This window comes from Hyposmocoma kahamanoa, unplaced genomic scaffold, assembly GCF_003589595.1.
Source record: "Hyposmocoma kahamanoa isolate Upper Pololo Valley unplaced genomic scaffold, ASM358959v1 95, whole genome shotgun sequence".
Lineage (NCBI taxonomy): Eukaryota > Metazoa > Arthropoda > Insecta > Lepidoptera > Cosmopterigidae > Hyposmocoma > Hyposmocoma kahamanoa.
In genome coordinates, this window is record NW_020654972.1 from 5,834,819 (window position 1) to 5,856,387 (window position 21,569).

The 21,569-nt window shown below is 37.1% G+C and overlaps 1 protein-coding gene across 1 annotated transcript; it reads right to left on the reverse strand.

Annotated features, from left to right (window-relative positions):
* Positions 1–10,452: 10,452 nt before the first annotated feature.
* On the reverse strand, positions 10,453–16,449 carry LOC113238219 (proteasome subunit alpha type-3). The gene is made up of 5 exons (XM_026475004.1): positions 16,309–16,449; positions 15,889–16,095; positions 14,613–14,861; positions 11,682–11,794; positions 10,453–10,633 (listed from the first exon to the last, which is right to left on the reverse strand). Exons 1-5 carry the CDS (start codon positions 16,327–16,329, stop codon positions 10,456–10,458), a joined length of 768 nt encoding a protein of 255 aa, XP_026330789.1. The 5' UTR covers positions 16,330–16,449; the 3' UTR covers positions 10,453–10,455.
* Positions 16,450–21,569: the final 5,120 nt, after the last annotated feature.

The window sequence follows — 21,569 nt, forward strand, 5'->3', positions numbered from 1 at the left end:
CATTTTGTATTTAAATGCTTTTTTAAAACCATTTTGTACATCTCTGATGACCGCCTTAGTATGGAGCGTGAATCACCGTGCGCTGGCCGAATGCGGGTTCGAGACTTCACACGTTTTCCGAGCGCTGTGAACCTTCGACATGCAGATACATAGGTACGTAGATTAATACGATGTTTTTCTTTACCGAAAAGCTCATGGTAAATTTCAAACATACATTTTGAGAAACTCAGAGATGCGAGAGAGGGTTCGAACGCACGGCCTCTGCTTGAGAGACGGTAGGTTAAACTATTAATTAACCAAAAAAAAAAGATAAAACCATTAGTATACCACGGCTTATATGTATGTAAGTACCACGGCAAGATATAATATTATATGGGTCATTTATTTATTTATTTATTTATTTATAAACACTTGGAAGCTTACAGTATTAACACCAAAGCGCTTACAAGTTAAATTGAACATATTAATAAGGAAAATAAAATAATAGATTGAATAAAATAACATCGAAAACAAAATAAATAGTGAAAATTAAAATTGCGCACAGCATGCCATTCACTCACACGGCAGCAGTACTCGATAGGTAGTTCAAGAACAGCAGTATCCCGCGATGAATAACATGCTGTTTGTCAAAGAATATGTCTAAATCTAAATCCTGATACTGGGTGAGCAATGCGTTTAGCAGCGCGATCGCGCGTGGAGTAGGTGCGTTATCAGCGCTTCGCGTGCGCGATGCGGCACCACTGTCTGCGAAGAGACGATGCGGACGACGCGCGCGCGCGCTTAGGTACCGCGACGGCACTCCAACCAGGCCACAGCGCGCCAGCGCCTCCGGGTTGTAAATTCGGTTGGTGAGCAATCGAACATAATGGGACAGTAGCGTTTCCTTCCTTCTTAATGCAAGTGTATCCAGCCCCACCATGCCATTAACAAAGAGAGACGGATACAAAAACGGATAATACCCGTAGAGTCGCCTGTAAAGATAACGTGCGAATTTACGCTGGATTCGTTCCAACATAGTTTCATATTTTGCTTCCGAGGGATCCCAGACTATAGAGTTGTACTCTAGTCGACTGCGAACCAAGGACTTATATAGCATCACAGCAACTCCAGGATTCTTGAACTCGGAACCGACCCTCATAATGAACCCTAGTGTTTTGCTAGCTCTACTACAGATGGAAGTAATGTGCTGTCGGAAGTCTAACCTGGAATCCATTGTCAATCCAAGATCATTAATCGTTTGGACTCTTGTCATTGGTGTCCCACACAAATGGTAGGTAAAACATAACGGTGTTCGGCTGCGAGTAAAAGTGATTGCCTTACATTTTGACACGTTAAAGAACAAACGATTTCTGTCAGCCCACCCAGCAACCGCGTCAATATCCAGCTGAAGCGCCTTGCAATCGTCAGCCCCGTTTATTGACGTAAACAGTTTTAGATCGTCCGCGAACATGAGGCATTTAGAATAACGAACAGACAGTGGCAGATCGTTTATCATTATTAAAAACTGCGTCGGCCCTAATGTAGAGCCCTGACTTATGCCAGATCGTGTGTAATAGCTGTTCGATTCGTATCCTGCGACTCGCACATACTGACGCCTATTCCGAAGGTAACATGAAAAAAATTTCAATAGTTTCGGTGTGAATCCGAAAGACGCCATCTTCTGCAGCAGCACGTCGTTGTCTACAATATCAAAGGCTTTTTTGAAGTCAAAGTACGTTGCATCAACTTGCCGACCCAAATCCATCCCAGTCATCACGAAATCTACAAAATTCACATGGTTAGTGGCTGTTGAACATGCTTCCCTAAATCCATGCTGGCAGTCAACGAGGCGAGGCCGAATCTGCCGTGAGATCTGCCTATTAATCATTGACTCAAATACCTTGCCGAACACTGACAGTATCGCTATTGGTCTATGCATCGCAACGTCAACGGTGGACTGACCACCCCCCTTCGGTACTGGGGTCACTCTGGAGATTTTCCAGTATTCAGGATACTTACAAGTATCCAAAGACAGATTGTACAAGTAAAGGAGAGGGCGCTCTAGAGCCGAAACACAATCCCTAACAAGAAATGGAGGAATTTCATCATGACCCGCCGCTGAATGAGGTTTCAACTTTTTAACCGCTACTCGCAGCTCCTTCGCTGTCAGTTCACTAATCGACACACAATAAGCATCCAATACATTCTCGTTTCTATGTACGCACTCAGGGTCCAATCGCGGCACGTTATTATGGAACACCGAGCTAAAATACGATGCAAAACCATCCACGGCATCCTGTCCAACAAGCAAATTGCCATTATGAACATAATGACGTGACGGCTGCCCATTACTTCGCTTCTCAGCTATGTATTTCCAGAAGGTTCTTGGCTCATTCCTGATGGCCTTCTCCATATGGTTAATATGATTTTGACTAGCGTTTTTTATTAGATGCTTACTACGCGTACGATAGTACTTATACATTGCCTCATTAAATTCTTTTCCCTCCCCTTTAAACTTTTTCAAATGGTAATACTTTGTTTCAATACATTTTATAATGTCCTTGGTATACCACGATGGATACACATAACGTCCCTTATCGCGTTTACCTTGCTTAATAGGCACGAATTTATTAATACAGTCAAACAATTTGTCATAAAAGACTCTGACCGCCTCTTCAACATTTCGTACTTCGAACAAGTCCTCCCAGTTAATACCTAACAAATGTTCATAAAGCAGACATAGATTAGCTTTAGAAAAGTTCCAGCGCGGTGCTGAAAGTGGATTAGGACGAGGAGGGCGCATACGCAGTGGTAGCGCTTGGTCACCATGCTTGAAATTCACCTCTATCTCGAGCGCCGGATGGTAGGCATCACATGATACCAATGGATCGGTAGACCCAGTAACGGCGACCTCTTTGTCATCCGGCCCAACCAGTATCAGGTCTAAAATACCTCCATAATCATTTGCAATACAATTATATTGTTGTAATTTACAAAAGTCCATAAATAAATTAAATTGATTTTTTACATTAGCACTACATGAGTTTAAATTAAAATCGCCAACTATTAATACATCTGACATACCTTGTGCACATAATATATCTTCGATACATGTCAAACCATTTAAATATTGTTCATCTTTATAGTTTGGCGGTAAGTAAACAACACAAAATAGCAACTTAATATTTTTCCAAGATATAACCACAGCAAGTAGCTCTTTATCGTTCGTTACACTGGGGACGTTCGTCACCTCCATCACACTATAACAGTCACGTACTGCCAGCAGCACACCACCCCAACCCACATCACCCACCCGGTCTTTACGATATATCGTAAAACCGTCAGGAAAAAGTTCTCCGTTGCATACCGAACTTGTTAGGAAGGTTTCCGTCAGTGCTATGACGTCCGCTGAGCATGTAAGTACATTGTTGTAGAATTTAGTAGTCTTAGAGCGGAGACCTCTGACATTTTGATAGTAAAAAGGAATCCTCTTTAGATGTTTATTTTTTCCCTTTAACTTCGCTTCTGGACCGAAAGAACTGCTTCCATGGCTTGACACATATATTGGTCGCCCAATTCTTTGCATCTAATACCCACTCAGCCATCTGGTAAGGAACTCCAAGTTTGAAAGAAGCGTAGTTCCCACGCGCCTTTAGTTCTTCTACAGTACAATTATCGTTATTACAAATTGATGTAAGATGGTTCTTAACCTGATCAACAGTAGTGCCTTGCTTTACATAGTACAAGTGAAAATATTTCCACCGGTCCGAAGCTTCAAGTAAAGTAGAGCCGGGCATCGCTACGCCACGGAGTACCTGTGGCGAGGAGCGACGTACACGCCGTTGTCTCACTTCAATCCAGTCCTCCTCCTCATCGACATTGGTGTTCTCTCTATGGACATTCACACTCACAGGGTAATGCCTTTTTGGCGATGGTATTGTAGTTGTAGATGGTACAGGTGAGGCTGGCGACTTCCTAGGCTTTTTAGATTTACTCTTTGCTGTGTTACTGGCTCTTGATGAAAGTCCTGTTACTATAGGAACACTTTCTGTGTTGGTGACATTTGTACCCTGATTAATTTTTGGTAACGGTATTTCCATTTCAACCTCCTGTCTTTGTGCAATGGGATGTTTATTATTTACAATATCTTGGAGTTTCAGTTCCAAGGAGTTTATCTTATTATTTAACTGTTCAAATGAAGCACGCAAAACTGATCCAATGCAGACTTCAACAGCTTTGCTAATTTTATTTGTCAGGCGCTCTACAACCTCGCCATTCAATTCCTCACGAATCATAGTTCTGACAACTTCCAAGTAATGGGATACATCATCGAGTGGAGTATGAATGGGACTAACGTGGATGCCCTCTATAGTTTTTTTGTTGGTCTTTTTTTGCCTAGTAGTGACGTTATTCTGCTCACCGTCTTCATTATCAATACTAACAGAGATGAGCGTACTGGTGTATTGGAGTTGTCTTTTTTAGGCATCTTACTATGACAGTCGAGGCATTTCCATTCCTTCTTACGTTGCATTAGTCTAAAAAGCTTTTCTCCTACATTGGCACAGAGCAGGTCATAATGCTTTCCGCAAAGCGAACAAATCAAAAAGTAGTTATCCGGTATTGCATTTCGACAACCAGCACAGACTGGGTTTTGAGCGTCCATGACTGCACGTAAATAGCACAAAAAGCTCACCTTTCCCAAATATTTTATAGAAAGTCTGGTCAGGGGTAGAGACCGACCAACCAACGATGCTGTTGACTCGCGGTAAAAAGTGACGCACGCGTAAACGCGGGTATGCGCCACACTCGGCTCCCGCGTCGCAGCTCCTTGCGCACTTTCTCGCAGCGGTGACAGCTTGCCGTGCACAAAATTAAGCAGCGAATGTATGGTAGGTCATGGTCGTTAAGCCGTTAACTAAAAATTTTGAAGTATATTCGCTTATTTCTCAGTAATTAAACGCGCGATTTTGATTCAGTTTTTAGCACAATCTCGACAAAGTCACACACTTCACAACTATGTAAAATTTGTCTTTAAAGAACAAGATTTTGTAATTTTAAAAATAAATAAATCGCTTGAGCCGATAGCGTAGATTCACTCTGTGTGACGCGCGCGCGCTCCTCTCAATCGTCATAGTTGCCTGATGTAAATGATTGAATAAAATAATAAAATAGCCGTTTTCCGCAACCGCAAGTCTATTCGTCGCACCTATTTCATACCTAATTCATAGTAATGTTTAGTTTATCTACCATTCTTGATAAACTTCGAAACTAACTTCACATTGAAGCCATGTAAATAAATTTAGAAAATAGGTATATAAAGTTGGTAAATATTTACTGACATCATAATTATCACTTGTCGTTACCAGCGCTCCGTCTAATGGCTGGTTTATATAGAGTCAGCATCAAGCATGCTGATGAAAGCCCATATAAAATTAGACGTTTAGTACTGATACCATCCGAATTAATCCATCTCAATTTTTTTTACTCCCGGTAGAAACTGCCCAGGGTGTGGACAACATTTGTTTGGAGACCTTAGGGCTAACACGTATACTTCGCCCGTGCAGCTGGGGACCTACTTGATTTGACCTACTTGACTTTACGAAGGTTTTGGTACTTTTTGATACTCACCAAATCCACCCAACCATTACTCGCGTACATCACTCTTATACACCCGCTCTTCTTCAGGAAGAAAAATGGTGATCAAAAAACCGAAAATTCACTTGTATGGCGGCCATCTTGGAAAATGGCGGAATCTAAATTTCGTTCGCAGATACATAACATGAGCTTCCTCTATACACGATTAGATGTCAAATTTCAGTCGGATCGGAGCACTTTTATTTGGGGCCGCCATTTTGAGTCCGCTATCTTGAATTTTTTTTTACCTGCAGTTGGCTCGTATTATACTATTCTGTACGTTTGTCTGAGCGCTTCTCATCTACCTTCAATAATCGCCGCGATGTAGACCTCGGAACATAGTAAGGTGTGAGTTCGGAAATGACGGCTGATAGTGGAAGAAAAAATACATGTAGTGCCGACCCCACCTAGCGTGGGATAAGGACAGGAAGAAGAAGAGTATACAGTGTCGAAGCGTGGTGATAAGTATGATCCAACTCCTATTGCAGAGGTACAACACTATAATATCTATCTCAGGACGTCTATTCAATCTATGAGATATTACACCCCAGCTTTTAAGCACAAGGGATAAAAACACAACAAAAGAGGAGTACAGCAAATAGTATTATATACGTCTTAAACAAATAATGCCATAATTATCACAAAATGCCTCCAGTATATTCATGCGGTTTTATTATAGTGACATTATAATAATTGCTTTAATTGTATAAACCTATAATTTCAAACAAAGAATACCAAATGGATTTATTTTCATTGTCCTTCAGCAAATTCATAAAATAAACATGTTCAAATTGAAAATAAATTGGTCATTTATGTGGAATGAGTGGTTTTACAATTTAGCACTAATTGAGCAATTTTTTACAAATTACAAACTTAATTTTTATTCGAAAACAGTATGGCACTGAACATATTCCCCAATAATTGAAAGGTAAACATATGCAATCAATACTGAAGACGATATACGGTTTTTAAAAATCTGTCTAGCTACGGTAATGAAGAATTGACGCGGCCATGATTTTTTAAGACAAAGTTGTCATATATAAGGGTACTGTAATGATATGCATTAAAGTAAAAAGAAATATATAAATGTGTAACATTCTGTAAGGAGGGTTCTCTGGAAGAGGGACAAATCTTAACACAGAATTAACGTCAAATGGGTCAATGCCATCTAGCGGATTTTTAGTGAACTTAAAGTAAACATTCTTGCTTAGGGCCGTCTAATAGGTTTGTTACACTGCCTATTATTTTTTCAATAATAATGACACGGAGAAACTTACAATAAAAGAGTAATATAATTCAAAAGATCAAATCTTTACCACGATCTTTAGGTCGTATGCTGTGAACGATGTACTCGGGTACCTAAAACGCAAAAAAAGGAAATAATTCTTTTTAAAACTGGCAAGAAAACTTATCCGACTGTACCAACGGTGACACTATGGTGTACCTTTGAACATTATCACTAAATTGCAATACCCGGTCACTGGGAAACCGACAACCTAGGGTGACTATTTAGATATTGAGAGGGTGCGTCGGTCGTTGGCTGTCCGATAGAAAATGCTGGCTCACAGGTTCGCGCGCTTTATTGTGTAGGTAAAGATTACACTTTTGGAAGCGTACTGCTGTACAGTCTTTTTACATATTGTGCAGCTTGTGGGCCAAGTTTACGCAGAGGACATACAACGGCCTACACGTTCAATACAATAACGCGTTTCGGGTGTTGATGGGGTTGTCGCAATTTTGTAGTGCTTCTGGTATATTCGCGGAGGCTCGGACTGACAGCTTCTCGGTGAAAATATACACATACACACATATATTATATATACACACACAGATCACCACAAATGACACCCAAACTCAATGAGAGTCAGAATGGCGGGTGTATTTTACAAATCCTGACAAATTTAATATCAAAAAAATGTACCTAAATTATACTATTTAGTACACGTGCTTAAAAAAATTGTACCTCCATCAAAATGAAGTTATAGCAATATCAAAGGTACAGGGTCAAAGAGCACGTCAAGTTTGATTCTTAAGATTTAAATACAACTCTGTGCCGTTTACAATAAGAACGGTCCAAAGTACAAAGTGTCAAGCTTGACGTGCTCTTATCTGCACATCAAATTACCTGTTTTTATTCAATAACAAATACCCATTATTCCAAAAATTTAAATTGTCATTTAATAGTACCCTAAACTAAAAGAAGCGCCAACTCGCCCTGCTGATTGGTTCCTCAGAAATAAGACTAAATTTGTTGAGAGTCAGACGGGCAAAAAAAAAAAAAAACGAATCCTGACAAATTTAAGTACCAAAAAATGTGCCTAAATTGTACTATTTATAGTACAATTTTGGCGCATTTTTCTTAAAAAAAAGTATCTCTATGAGAACGAAATTATAAGAAAATCAAAATTTGAAACATTGCCGTAATTTCTTTTAGTAAATTTTCCGCCATTTATTTGGGTAGGCAAAGGTTCCACCAAACAGCCTCTTCATATATCAGTATCTTTCCTTGTTTTGATGGAAGAGGTGACAAGCGCCTGTTCTTATTTAGTTTATTTCATATACTGTGAAGGGTTGATGCTATTTAATTGTATAAGGACAGCGTAATCGTTTATGTTTTTCAGTAGGTCTTTTATTGATTTAGTAGCTTGACTGATATTAATATAATAACATATTTAAATACGTATTTGAGATGTTGCTGGTGAAGTTACTCTGCTAAATACCAACTGGCTACCTTGGATTCAATTGACAAGCGTGTCACGAGGCTTATAGGTGACTCGGAATTAGTGGAGGCGAAGCTGCAGAGCCTTGAACACCGCCATAAAGTTGCCTGCTTATCGGTATTCTACATGATATATCACGGAAAGTGTGCGATGGAATTGCATAATTTGATTCCGCCTTCCCCTTTCCATTATCGGGGAACTAGACCAGGGCTAGGATTCCACCCCTACGTTGTGGATATTCCCAGGATTCGCACGAAGCATTTCGCTACCACATTTATATGGCGAGAGGCTGGAGAGTGGAATTCGCCATCAGCGGACTTATTCCAAGAACGCTATAAGTTAGATATCCATAAGTTAGATTACCATCAGGTGAGATGGAGGTCAAATACGCACTTATTTTTTATAAAAAAGAAAAAAGGCACATGGGACTAGTCAACTTACGTCTCGGGCTGACGCGCGCAGTGGCAGTGCCCCTCAGATCTTTGCCGTTTGAAACTCTGAGTGGCACTGCGACTGCTATGGACAGGCATGTCGCTTACCACCAGGCGCACGACTTGTTCGTCCCGTCAAATGGTATCATATAAAAAGCTGTAGTAATGGCTGAATTCGGCTTGCTCTGGCCATGGACCAATTACTATAATAGTCGAGATACAAGATGCGTAGTCAAGTATTTAGTACTTATTGGTACACCAGATGTCGCGTCCAGTACCATATAGCATTTTTGTAACTAATTTTGTTTTACATTGTTTTAATTTAACAAAGCTACAATTATACTTTAATTTCTAGTGGTAACAAAAAAAAAAAATGACTAGATGACGCTTATTGCACTGATTTTTTGGATTGGCTATTCTTTTATTTTGTCTAGGATTAGCGCCATCTACCTATATTAACAAGAGTTAATTCATTAATTATACGTAGTTTGTAACACACAATGCCACCTATTGAATACACTATATGTATATTCAATTTACAGCATTTATTTCAAAGTTCAGAAAATAATTTTTCTATTCACTAGCTCGGAAAGGCTTTCTTTCTCATTAGACATCTGGGAGCAAAAACGTTTTTTCCACTCTAGCGTGGAGAAGGTTTTTGATATTCGAACTTAACGATGGACAGTGGTGCACCTAACTTTTTTATTCGATGAAAAAAAAACATAATGACACGTTCAACTACGCGATTTGTTACATTACGTACACTATTTATGTAATAAATAAAAATAAATCCGTTGGTATATTTTATTCTTATTATTGTTGACATTAAATTGACAACGATAACTAGTTTTGTTTATTAAATTATTTTAATTCGTGGAAAAAATAAAATAATTTAAATAATCACACAAAATCTAAACTTACAGTACAAGCAAGAATAAAAATTGACGAGGTGCAAATTCAGAACGCATTCGTACATAAACTTTTTCTTTTGAATAAATAGTGACATTCCGAAACGCGATTTGTCTTTAGTATTAAGTATTTATATAATGTTCATCCGTTGGTATGATTTATTCTTAATATTATTGACATTACATTGACAACGATAACACTCATTTTGCTTGAATAAATTATTTTAATTTGTCGAAGAACTAAAATAATTTTGTTAATCACATAAAATTATAAGTACAAAGAAGAATAAAAAGTATGTGGTTTATACTCAGAACGCACCCAAAACGAAAGTTTTTTCTTCTTCTTATAGTTCACTTCAGTGCTTTGGATTGGATAGTGCTGTAATAAATTGAGAAGAAACAAAATATGAGCGAGTCTGAGTCTAGTGGTGATGAAAATCTGATTTGTTATAGTTCAATTGTTTTTCTTTCATCTACCATTTTCCTCGCTAGTGGGGTGTACAGTTGTGTGTTTCGCTCGGCAGCAAAGTTGCGTCTCGTGTCTTGAAACTGTCGCTATGCTCAGGACTCTGTTTTTAAAATCACATCAATCTTAGATTCCTTCGCTGGCTTACATTTTAATAGAAGCACTCGCGTCAAACAACAACTTTGCAGCCTTGCATAACAAATAACTATTAGTTGCATCCCACACATCCTTTCGATTTGGCGACCCATTACTTTTAAACAAAGGCTGATAAATAAAAGAGAATAAAATAATACTTAAAAAATTTATTATCTAACCCTTTACATATCTCCCTCGTCGGAGTCTTCAATGTCGGCCAACGCCTGTTTCGCAAGGTTTTCAGCTTCGCTGGCCATCTGTGTCGGCACGACCTGGTGCTTGCCGTTCGTCTCTTTGGACACCCACGACATTTCCAGCTCGAACTGCTTGTCTTTGAGTTCGTCGTGGACTAGGTAGATACTGCAATGTGTTAACGACTTACATGAACGACTAACTATATGAAGTTTATTGAAAATCATAATGTTTTACTATCATGATATTCAACTATTTTTTTTTGTGAAATTACTAATTAATAAGTAGTGGAGTATGTATAATAATTATTAATACAAAGATCGAGCACTAAGAAAAATTCCTTGATCCGGCTGGATTCGAACCAGCGTCACCATCAGCATACCAGGCCGACGGTCTCCCAACTGAGCTACGGAACGCACCCGCAGACCTTACGATTTTCAACGACTTTTTGCAGTAGTGCCATCTGTGAGAAATCTATAAAAGTTTTTCTTCATTTATCCAGGCAACTTTACATCTACCAACTGATATAATTTGATTTACAGGCTTGCCTTTGTTTTCAGATCATGTGCAGCTGTAACTTACGAAAATTAGAACTTGTTTTAAATCTGATGGAAAACATAGTGATGACACCTGCATGTCCTGAATGTTAACAAAATTTTTCAAAGATGCATGAAGTCTCCAACCCACATTGTGTCAGCGTTATGGAAACCAACATTCAATTATGAGGCGTACTGTCCTATTTTAGATTTTTTTTTCACTTTTTTATTGTTGTGCAATTACTATAATTTTAAGTTTTATTATTATAATTTAAAAAAAAAACATCGTCGGTGTTTTGTAGAAAGGGCGAAAGCGGCATTTTGAAAAATTGTTCATGGGATCACGTTTTACGTTTAATGACTGTTTTAAAATATTTACATCCTGTTGTAAAATTTAATTTTGATTTTAATTAAATTTGAGAATGGCGCTCTCGCCCAAAATACCGAGGACATGGCAAAGTTTTACTTTCACACATTAACAAAATCCAAAAGAATGAATGAAAGAATCTCCAGTGAAATATCATATAATTATGTGAAATGTTAAGGTGACGGGAACCATTGACGACGATTAAACAAAATGATCACGTCATTATGCAATATTCATAAACATATAATATTCGGACATAAGCATAGGGTATAAAGTATACTCGGGCTGTTTGTGGCAATGATGTTTCACTTACATTCTTGCAGCTTCTTTGATCAGATCCTTAACAGACATGTCGGCGAGCTTGAGCTTTTCGATTTCAGTCTTGGCAGCCTGCTTCGCTTTTCCTACCGCGCATCCAAAGTATGACTGAAAGAAGTGAGAATATAATAAAACTAACATTAATAAATACTTCAACATCATTGTAAGTTTAATTTGTTATATGTCAACGAAATGTAACATTCCTCATTATCACCTTGTTACTCAATAATAATAAAATTTTAACAATATATCGTCTGTGAACTGGCCGATTGGTACTATCTCAATTTTGACAACTTTCTTTTCGAAGAAAAATTCTGGTTTTTAAATAAAATATTTTTATTAAACATGTATGTATGTACACTACGTATTTTTATTTAATAAACCAGATGCTATATAAATTATTGTTTCTTCATCTTGTATAGTTATCAAAATTGAGTTAGTACTGGTTGCCAGTTCACAGTCGATATAGACTTTCAATAGTGGTTGATTGTGGACATATTTTTCATATCATACATCATTATATTATTTATTTATTTTCAACAGTGCGAGTAGGCTCACACAGCAAGAAGAAAAACATCCACAAGCTTAAATTAACATTAAGATACAACAATATAAAATTAAGATAGAATTAAATTAAAACTACTAATACAACTTAAAAAATGCCAAAACGTTTACATATTTAATAACTACTAATTGACTGCTTGCACGGCCGGACGGTTGCCGGACTGCCACGCAGAGGTCCCAGGTTCGATTCCCGACCCGGGAGAAATATTTATATGGCCTACATTTATTTCTCTCGTGAGTTTGGGAGTAATTTGTGGTTGTCTATGTGTATGTCCATAGCACCCGCGACACAGGATTTCCCTAGTGCGGGGCTATGTTGAGTGTGTGCGTTATTATTATTTTATTATTATTTTTTTTAACTTCCTATACGTAAAAAGTTGTCTTTTAAAACCATGTTGGCCTTCTTACGAAGTTGTCCAAAGGAATTAGCAAATAGGTCAATCTCATAGCGGTCAGCGAGCATATATTTTTTTTATATATCATCCATGGAATTATAAATAACATGAGATAATTATTGATAATACGATATGACAATTCACATGGATACAATCATATCAATACAGGTCGTCTATAAAGATGACAAAAGTTAATGGACTAACTGGACCTTCAAAGTTCCAACCACTGTTCTACACCTTTTGGTAAATCCAAAGAAGAAAACCCAAGTTTTGTATATGATAAGGTTTTTATAAGTAATTTATTACAATTAAAATATTATTTTTAAATATAAGAGTAATTTGATATTTACAGTAGTAGTTTGGCTTTAACTTTTGACGTTCTCTAAATTATCGATCATTGATCAAATAGACTTGTACAGGACTGTCTTATTACTGCTAAATAAAGCAAAAGTTGTTTAAAAATGCGTGCTGACATATACCTCGAGTGTTCGTGTGTAAATATTGAGATAAACTTTGTCTTTAAAAAAGACTACAAAATAATTCTAGCAGCTGTTTAATTATTTTATCAATATTGAATTTGTAATGTTTGTGTTCTTTTTACACGTTTTTAAATTTATTTTTCTCGTGATGGAAAGAACTAAAGAGTTACGTGCTACTGTAATTTCGCTACATATTATATTACATATAAAACGTTACATAAAAGACATATTCTCTGAAAGATCGCCAAAGTGGTAGTCCGCGGTCTGTAAGGACGACCGCAAACTTCAAAATAGTCAATAGGGCTAGCACAATAGGGCGCGACATGCGCGAGAGCGTATCTCTATATGTATCTCACAAAGTGATCCCGCGCTATATGTCGCTCTTCCGCAAGTTGCTCCTAGTCGTGCTAGCTGTACAGGGAGCTACTTCGCCGAAATCCATGTCGCACGGAGAAAAAACTTGTTTTGTAGACGATTTCGCGTGTATCGGTAAAGGCCTGTCGTAGTCGTAGGAAAGTTTACTTCTTAAATGATCGCCTTCGTAAATTACGACGCATACGTTGTCCGATGCCGCTTAGGAGACACGATCACACGATACAAAAAAGATACTCTTCACCGACGAAAAATCTTTACCGTCGAAGAAAGTTCATCCAACAAAACCATAAAGTCTATGCACGAAATGTTTCGTGTACTCATCATCTGGCGAGAGTACCGCGCCATTTTTGCCAAGAAGGCGTTAATGGCGAAAGTAAAAAATAATATGTGACATTTTAGAGGTTGTGGTGAAACTCCTGTCTAATACTTTATTTCACAACAAACAATGGATTTTTCAGCAAGGCTCAGCACTAGCTTATAAGGCTAAAACAACTCAAGCTTGGTTAAGGGAAAATTTTCCAGGCTTCATGCGACTGAGGAATGGCCACCCTCCAATCCTGAATTAACCCACTTGACTATTCTCTGTGGACTGAATTGGAGTTCAGGGCTTGCAAATAGTCCCACCTAAAGTTGGATACTCTAAATCGGGCTCTCATCAAATGAGCGATCCAAATCTCACTAGAGAAGAGTCACGCTGCAATCTAAGATTGGCCAGAATGCGTATGTTGCAATGTTTTGTCTCAAAACTTAATAACAAACGAAGTATAATAAAATACCACTTGAGATAAATTATTAGACTTGTGTTTATTTAAAAGAAACTTTACAAATAGTTAAAAGAAAACAATTTTCATGACAAACAAAACATTTGGCAGGAAATAAGATGTAAAATTGTATCTTTTGATATTCTTAGTTTTGTGGTAGTCAATTGAATTTGCATAAAGTATAAGAACTATTGCAATTAGACATTTGCATGCTATTTAATATAATTAAAGATGTTTTTACTGGGCCTATCTCTTATTAAATAAATCTTCTGTTATACAATATTTTAAGGAAATAACGAATTATTATTTTCATTGTTATTAAGGTATTATTATTATTAAAATTAATACTTACAAAAGAAACTCCACTAGGGTCCACCAACGTCATTTGCGGGCCTTCATAATCAGACCATGTTCCCATGACAACAGAACACCCATAAGGGCGTACCGCACTGTATAATGTATATGCATGCATATACATAGAGACACGTTCATTCAAATACTTCAATGGGACCTGGACACCATATTGGGATCTGTAGTTTGATGCTTCCGTGCGAGCTGTCTCTACAATTTGTCTTGCATCTGAGATTAGACCAGCTACTGCCTGTAATGTGCAATATGTTATTTATGTTAATAGGATTGTATGATGAGCACTGGAACTAAACTTGTGTTATACAAAATAAACATAAAAAACAAGAGATAACAGGTTTAGTAATAGGAGCTGTACATGGACTGCATTACAACAACACAACAATAGCTGTTACAACTGAACAGCAGTTTGGACATCCAAGTTGGTGTAACTGCATCATTGACATCTGCAAAATGACAACTTTCCAAAGGGGTTCAAATATTCTAGCAAGAAATTAGCCACCAACTTTTTTACACTTAATTCCTGGCTTGTCCTATGACCTACGTGTGTAGATAGATAACCTGTTTATTTGCTGAATCACAGAACATTACAAACAAGCTTATGAGATAAATACAACAGTAATCATGTGTCCACAACATTTACTAGCAGTGGCATTATATGGACCCCCAATTAGCCCCTATTGTTACTCCTTCAAAGGGGGTAATTGGAACATTATTTTTGTTAATTATAGATGTTAGTAAGCTTGTACAATTAATTATAGCAAAAAGTAAAAGTACATAAACTGCCTCAGTGGCTGAATGGTTACCATGCCGGACTACCATACAGAGGTTCCAGGTACTAGTATAGTAGTACTAGTACTAGTATATTTATATAGCCTACATTTATTTCTCTCGTGAGTTTGGGTGTAATTTGTGGTTATCTATGTGTGTGTCCATGGCATCCACAACACATGGTTTCCCTAATGTGGGGCTATTATTATTATTATTTTCTTTCTTTTTCTCAACTTGTTAGCTGGTTTGAACCACACTTGCGGACCAATATTATTATGTGGTCATTTGTCTTGACTCTCGGAGGTTGGATGCAGGACTGGGTTCATAGATGAGTTTTAAAATTTCACATAATACACAATTTGTTTCATGTAGTTTTTATTATTTTTATGATTTCAATTAAGTTTGGCTACTATCATGTTACTGTTTAATTGGTCATGTGAAGAATATTTTTTCTTCTGTTGTCGAGTAAATGTATTGCAATTTTAACTTACCATTCCAACATGTTCATCAACATGGAAAATCCTCTTGTTCGCACCGGGTTCATATAGTTTTGAAGTTACCAGTTTTTCTACAGCAAAGACCACTCCATCCTTTCCACGGAGTCCTATGACTGTTCCAGAATTTTCTACTGCCTTTGCCGCATATTCCACTTGAAAAACCCGGCCGTCGGGAGAGAATTGTGAGGCAGACAGGTCATACTGAAATAATGCAACATGAACGATGAATTAGCATGTTTTTCACTATGTATTTGTGTAAATTTTTCTATAAAACCTATCCTGGGGGCTACATCATGCCGTAAAATAATAATATTTTGTAGTAATTACGACAAAAACACCGAATTTGTAAAGAAATTTAAACTTAAAAATGTTTATAACCTATGGAATGATTTCACGTCCAAAAGGAATACTTACACCAGTACCGATGGAACTCATTGTGGTTTTAGCTGTTGAACGCACTAATTTACTGTATTTTATAAATAATATCAAATATTATTCGCTAAATAATGAAAAAATATTACAAGTTTTCGGCAACGGTGACAATGACAAGCATAGCAATTCACGTTAATGCGTTTCCTATGCTATCAAAACAGATAATTTTATTCTACTATAGTTGTTAATGCACTACCACTTTTCTTTAGTAATATGAATTGATGTCATCATCAAACAGTGGTAACGCAATGTATAATGCAAATAGAGTACGTTCTTTTCTACGTAATACGGAACGCAGTGATTTTTTTTTTTAGGTCAGCAGAAATACTTGGAAATTACTTTTTACAGTTAACTCTATAATTCCCATTATAAATGAAGCATGTTTGAAGGTAAAATATGTTTTTGAATATAATTAATTACACAAAATATTTTGGTTACTACTACTACAGAATTTTCTAATATTATTCTTTGTAAAACGGAGTAGCCTGGGAGCCAATAGAATATTCGGAAACAGATCAAAGAAAACATTATTTTTTGCTTGGCTTGTGATTGGCTCTTAAAATCCCGCTTAAATTTTAAAAACCTCCGTGAAGCTAAATAGATTGTTTGGACTTTTTCATGCCGATCGAAATAATATAAATGGGTTCTTTCTTTTTTTAATCACTTTAAAATATCTAGATTCCTTTTGCAATACAGTACCACTGTATTTATTATGTACGTACCTATTATAATTTGCTTATGTATTGGTGGGAATCATTTATAGTGGTAGTGGTAGATAAATAGGCTTCCTGAGTACGTAGGTACTTAATTGACCTTGCGAAGCTGTGCCGAGTGTAATGGGTGAATTTGGAGAAATGTTTCACTTTTTAATATTTAAAATTAACTTTATACTGGTACTTAGAATAATAACGCATAGAATGATAGTTTCATATCAAACGAACTGTCGCAAGTGAGGCAAAAATCAAATTCACGTAGGCGTAAGCAACTTGTATCTACACTCGTCGGCACGCACACAAATGTACATTTAATGATGTCATGGAATAACATTTCCCTCAAAAGTGTAGTAAGTATAAGTAGTATCTATTTTATGTTTGTCTGACGTATTTTTACACTCATTTACCGCACATTCCGTAGTTTTTAGCTAAAATTCTTGAGCTGTTCGCGGTGCAAGTTGACCTTGAGCACTGAAGACCCGCCCGCTCGTGTAGGCCCATTGGGAGCGCTTCAATTTGCCTCACTTAGCGTGTGCGGACTAGGTTTCTATGCGTTATTATTCCAAGGGTACTTAGTTATTTGTAAGCAAGGTTCACACTATAGGTATATGCTATTATTATATTATTACTATTTTGACGCGCTTAAAGTTTGATTTTCAGGAAGAAAGCAACTTATTAATTATGCAGCGTACTATAATAATCAAATTTAAGTGAATTATGTAATATTAAATTAAAATAATTTAAGTGAATTATGTAATACCTAAGTTTTAATAACAAAAAACAATTTCCATCAGGTTGAATTTTTGAAAAGAGATAATAAAAATTAAAAAAGAGATTTTCACGAATATAACAAAATTAATATGTCATTAAACAACAGTGAAGTGGACATCCCCCCGAATAAACTTGTAGAATCCAAAACTATATTACAAATGCGAAAGTAACTGCCTGTTACGTTTTCACACCAAACCGCTGTAAAATTTTAATGAATTTTGTAATAGAGATATATATGGGACCTGGGAGAAGGACGTAGACACAAAAATAAATCTTAAGGGGGGTGTAATAGAGGATGAAAGTTTGTATGGAGAACCTAGTGAAAAGCTAGTGCGTAATAAACGTTTAGGCAATACATGTTTATTCGGTGGGGACATCGTCTTAAGCCGGATTTACATTTGTCTGACGTGTCGTGTCGTGACGCGTCAGAACGGTATCGGTTTCATACACACAACATAAGCCGTCACGTCAGATTGTGACACACTAATATAAATGACCGTTCTGACGTTACACGACACGACACGTCAGACAAATGTAGATTCGGCTTTACCTCCATTAAGCACTTTTGAGAAAGAAGAAAGAATTCGCGTTTTTACGTCTTTTTGCGCGTAAGGCAACGGGCTGTAATAATAAACCTATTCCACAGATTCAAATTCAAATAACGTTTGCCTTACCTGTCTTTTTCCAAGCAGTCTCCGATCGTGCATGCGTGAAACCAGCAAGATGTACTTTGAATAATGTAATACAGAAGTGTTATAATAGCCAATAATAATCTTATTTTTTTATAACTTAAGAAAAAAAAGGAGGAGGTTCTAAGGGATGAATGACTTTTGAGGGCGGTTGTTTTAGCACTCTGTACTGAGATTACATTATATATACTAAGTAGCAGTAGAGCTGCTCCTTGTGAAAGAGTTAGTTAGTGAAAAAACCGAGTTAGTCCTGAGAAGTATTTCCCCCTTGACTATTTCTGCCACCAAGCAGTAAATGTGAACATTATTACATTTAAATTTTGAAGGGTAAGGGTGCCGGTGAAATTACAGGCACATAGGACTTGCACTCGGTAGTTAGACCCCTTAGATCTTTGCGATTTGAAGCTCTGAGTGTCACTACAACTGTTACGGACAGACGTGTCGCTTACAATCAGGACGCACGACTTGTTCGTCCCTTTACTCGGTTTCATAAAAAAGTCTATGTGTAATTTAACAAATTTACATTAACTTTTTAAGCATTTTCGTGACTCGAGACAAATGTTTTCAGTCTTGGGAATATGAGATATTTGAAACATAATCACTTGACTGAACAGTGTTAAAATATTACTTAATCAACAGCTATTTTTTCTGGTTACATGGACGTGGCGACCATCTAAAATGAAGCGTAGTATAATTTGTGGAAATTGAAGAACGATAGTTATAAAAATCAGGTGCTCTACATGAAACTACTTATATTAAACATCCTCGTTTCTTACGTGTTTACTATAAAAATGAAACAACAAACACTTTCATATCATAAGTATAAATTGATTGAATGTTGCCGGTGCATGTCGAGCCGGGTCGAAGGAATTTTTCTTTGATTTTGTTTGATCTTTTTATCTATTATAACAACAAAGTATTGGAGTGTTTTCACAAAAAAAGAGGTAAATAAATATTGCAACTTACAGAGTGTCAACCCCATCTAGCGCGTCAGAAGAGTACTTGCAAGCGTCGTACCCGACATGGCGACGACCACCCATCCTCGAGTGACTACATAGATTATTCTTTCCGAATGCAAATGGCGGTTCTCGCCATCGACCCTGTTTTGCCAAAATATCACTTTTTCATGATCAAATGGTAACATCCAGAATATAACCAGAAATAGAGACGAATGTCATTTAATTTGTTTGAAAACTATCCTGCGATATTATTACTGTGACAACTGCGCTCCGATTGGACAACCCGAATTCGAAACTATTGACGGGAATCGTCAATGGGTGTCCTCAATTGTTTCACTTGAAATCGTCCAGTTAACTTGAGCTTTGCTGTAATGGACGAAAATTCCAAAATTGCATATTTAATATTTAATTACCGGTGAAATTTGATTTTGTTTGTTTGTAATTAGTTGTTTTACTGTTTTTCCCCACACCACCGAATGGAACAGCACGCCATTGTTAGAGATATTATCTTTATTACAATAAATACAGAATATTTTTGGAATGTACGGAGACGTACACACAGGTCAGTTGTTGGCCTGTCTTTATTTCAGTGCAAACGAGAGTAAATATATATTTATTATAGTGTCACTGACGAGTTACCAGGAATGTACAGCCCTTATTTCGTCTCTATTTCTGATTATTTATTCGAAGTGTATATAACGAAACGACTTGCGGTAACTTCTGTCTTATGCGTGATTACCTACCCGCACCCCCGCGCGCCCCAGTTAGTATTCGTGACTAGAGAGTCCGTCTTTAACACTGGTTCGAGTTTTCATGTGCGCGCGTCTTTTCTGTTCTGTATTAGTCTCTGTTATAAGTATTTACTTACGTCGTAGTTTGTATGAAATATCTCTGTGCCCTGTTTATAAATCGCGCATACGCACGCGCGAACACACACACGCGCGCACGCACACACGCACGCAAGCACGCACGCACGCACGCACGCACGCACGCACGCACGTACGCACGCACGCACGAACCACCTTTCATATTATTATGTTCTGATAATGGCTGTACCTTTTATTTTGCACTTTTTATACTATGTAACGTTTAAATTCTATGAATAAATTTATTATTATAAGTATAATTAACACCCATTAGTGCTCCACCGACTGACTTACTTAGTTCGCCTGGTCATAAACTTCCATAAGCATATTTTGATTTCACAATTTTTGATATCATTGTTTGGATCACGTAAATGACTACAATATTTGAAACCTACTTTTGAAATACTCTCGAAAGTCTCGTTTTTCCCGGAATTGCCGAGACCGCACCGAGTCTCAATGTTTTTCCCTGTGACGAGAAAACAATAATAATAATATAACCCTACACATACCAATGTTGAAAATCCATGCAATACAATATCATTCATTCATCATCAATCAAGTAAAGTAGTCTATATGAACAACAACATTTTCATTTAATTTTAAACAAACGAAAAGCCTGACTATTTCATCCGACAATCAAGTCGTGCTAAGTTTAGTTTTTCCATATAAAACGCCTGACGTTTTTGTCTGACGAGGCAAGCTGCTCCTCCCCGAATTCTTTACCGTCAGCAAATTGCTGTGTACTGAGCAATTGTCTCCATCACTCTTATGAAAAAACCACTTTATTCCAAATCTTTTTATTTCTCGTAAATCACATGACAGTTCAACGCGATTGCGATTGGATAACAGTAATTAAATTACCAATTTACGTAAATATTGCTAGTTAGTGTACTTGGTGCAAGCGAGAAAGGAAGACTGTGACAGCTCTATGATAAAAAACATAAATTGTATTAATGCTATAACTTATAATCGTGCTGGACACGCACTGCGTTCCATGGCAAAAGCTAATTTCGTGACCCTTTTGTCATTTACCGCATGTAATGTCTTTGTTTTTGTAAATAATGTCGTTTTGATTTTTGACTGTATTTTACATTTTAATCAAGTAGCAATAGAGCCCTTATTAGTTCCGGTTTGAAGGGTACGAGATCTGGTAAAATTACATGCACATGGAAGTTGTTAATTTATGTTTCAGGGTGACAGGCGCAGTGGCAGTGTTCCTCAGATCTTTGAAGCTATGAGTGGCAC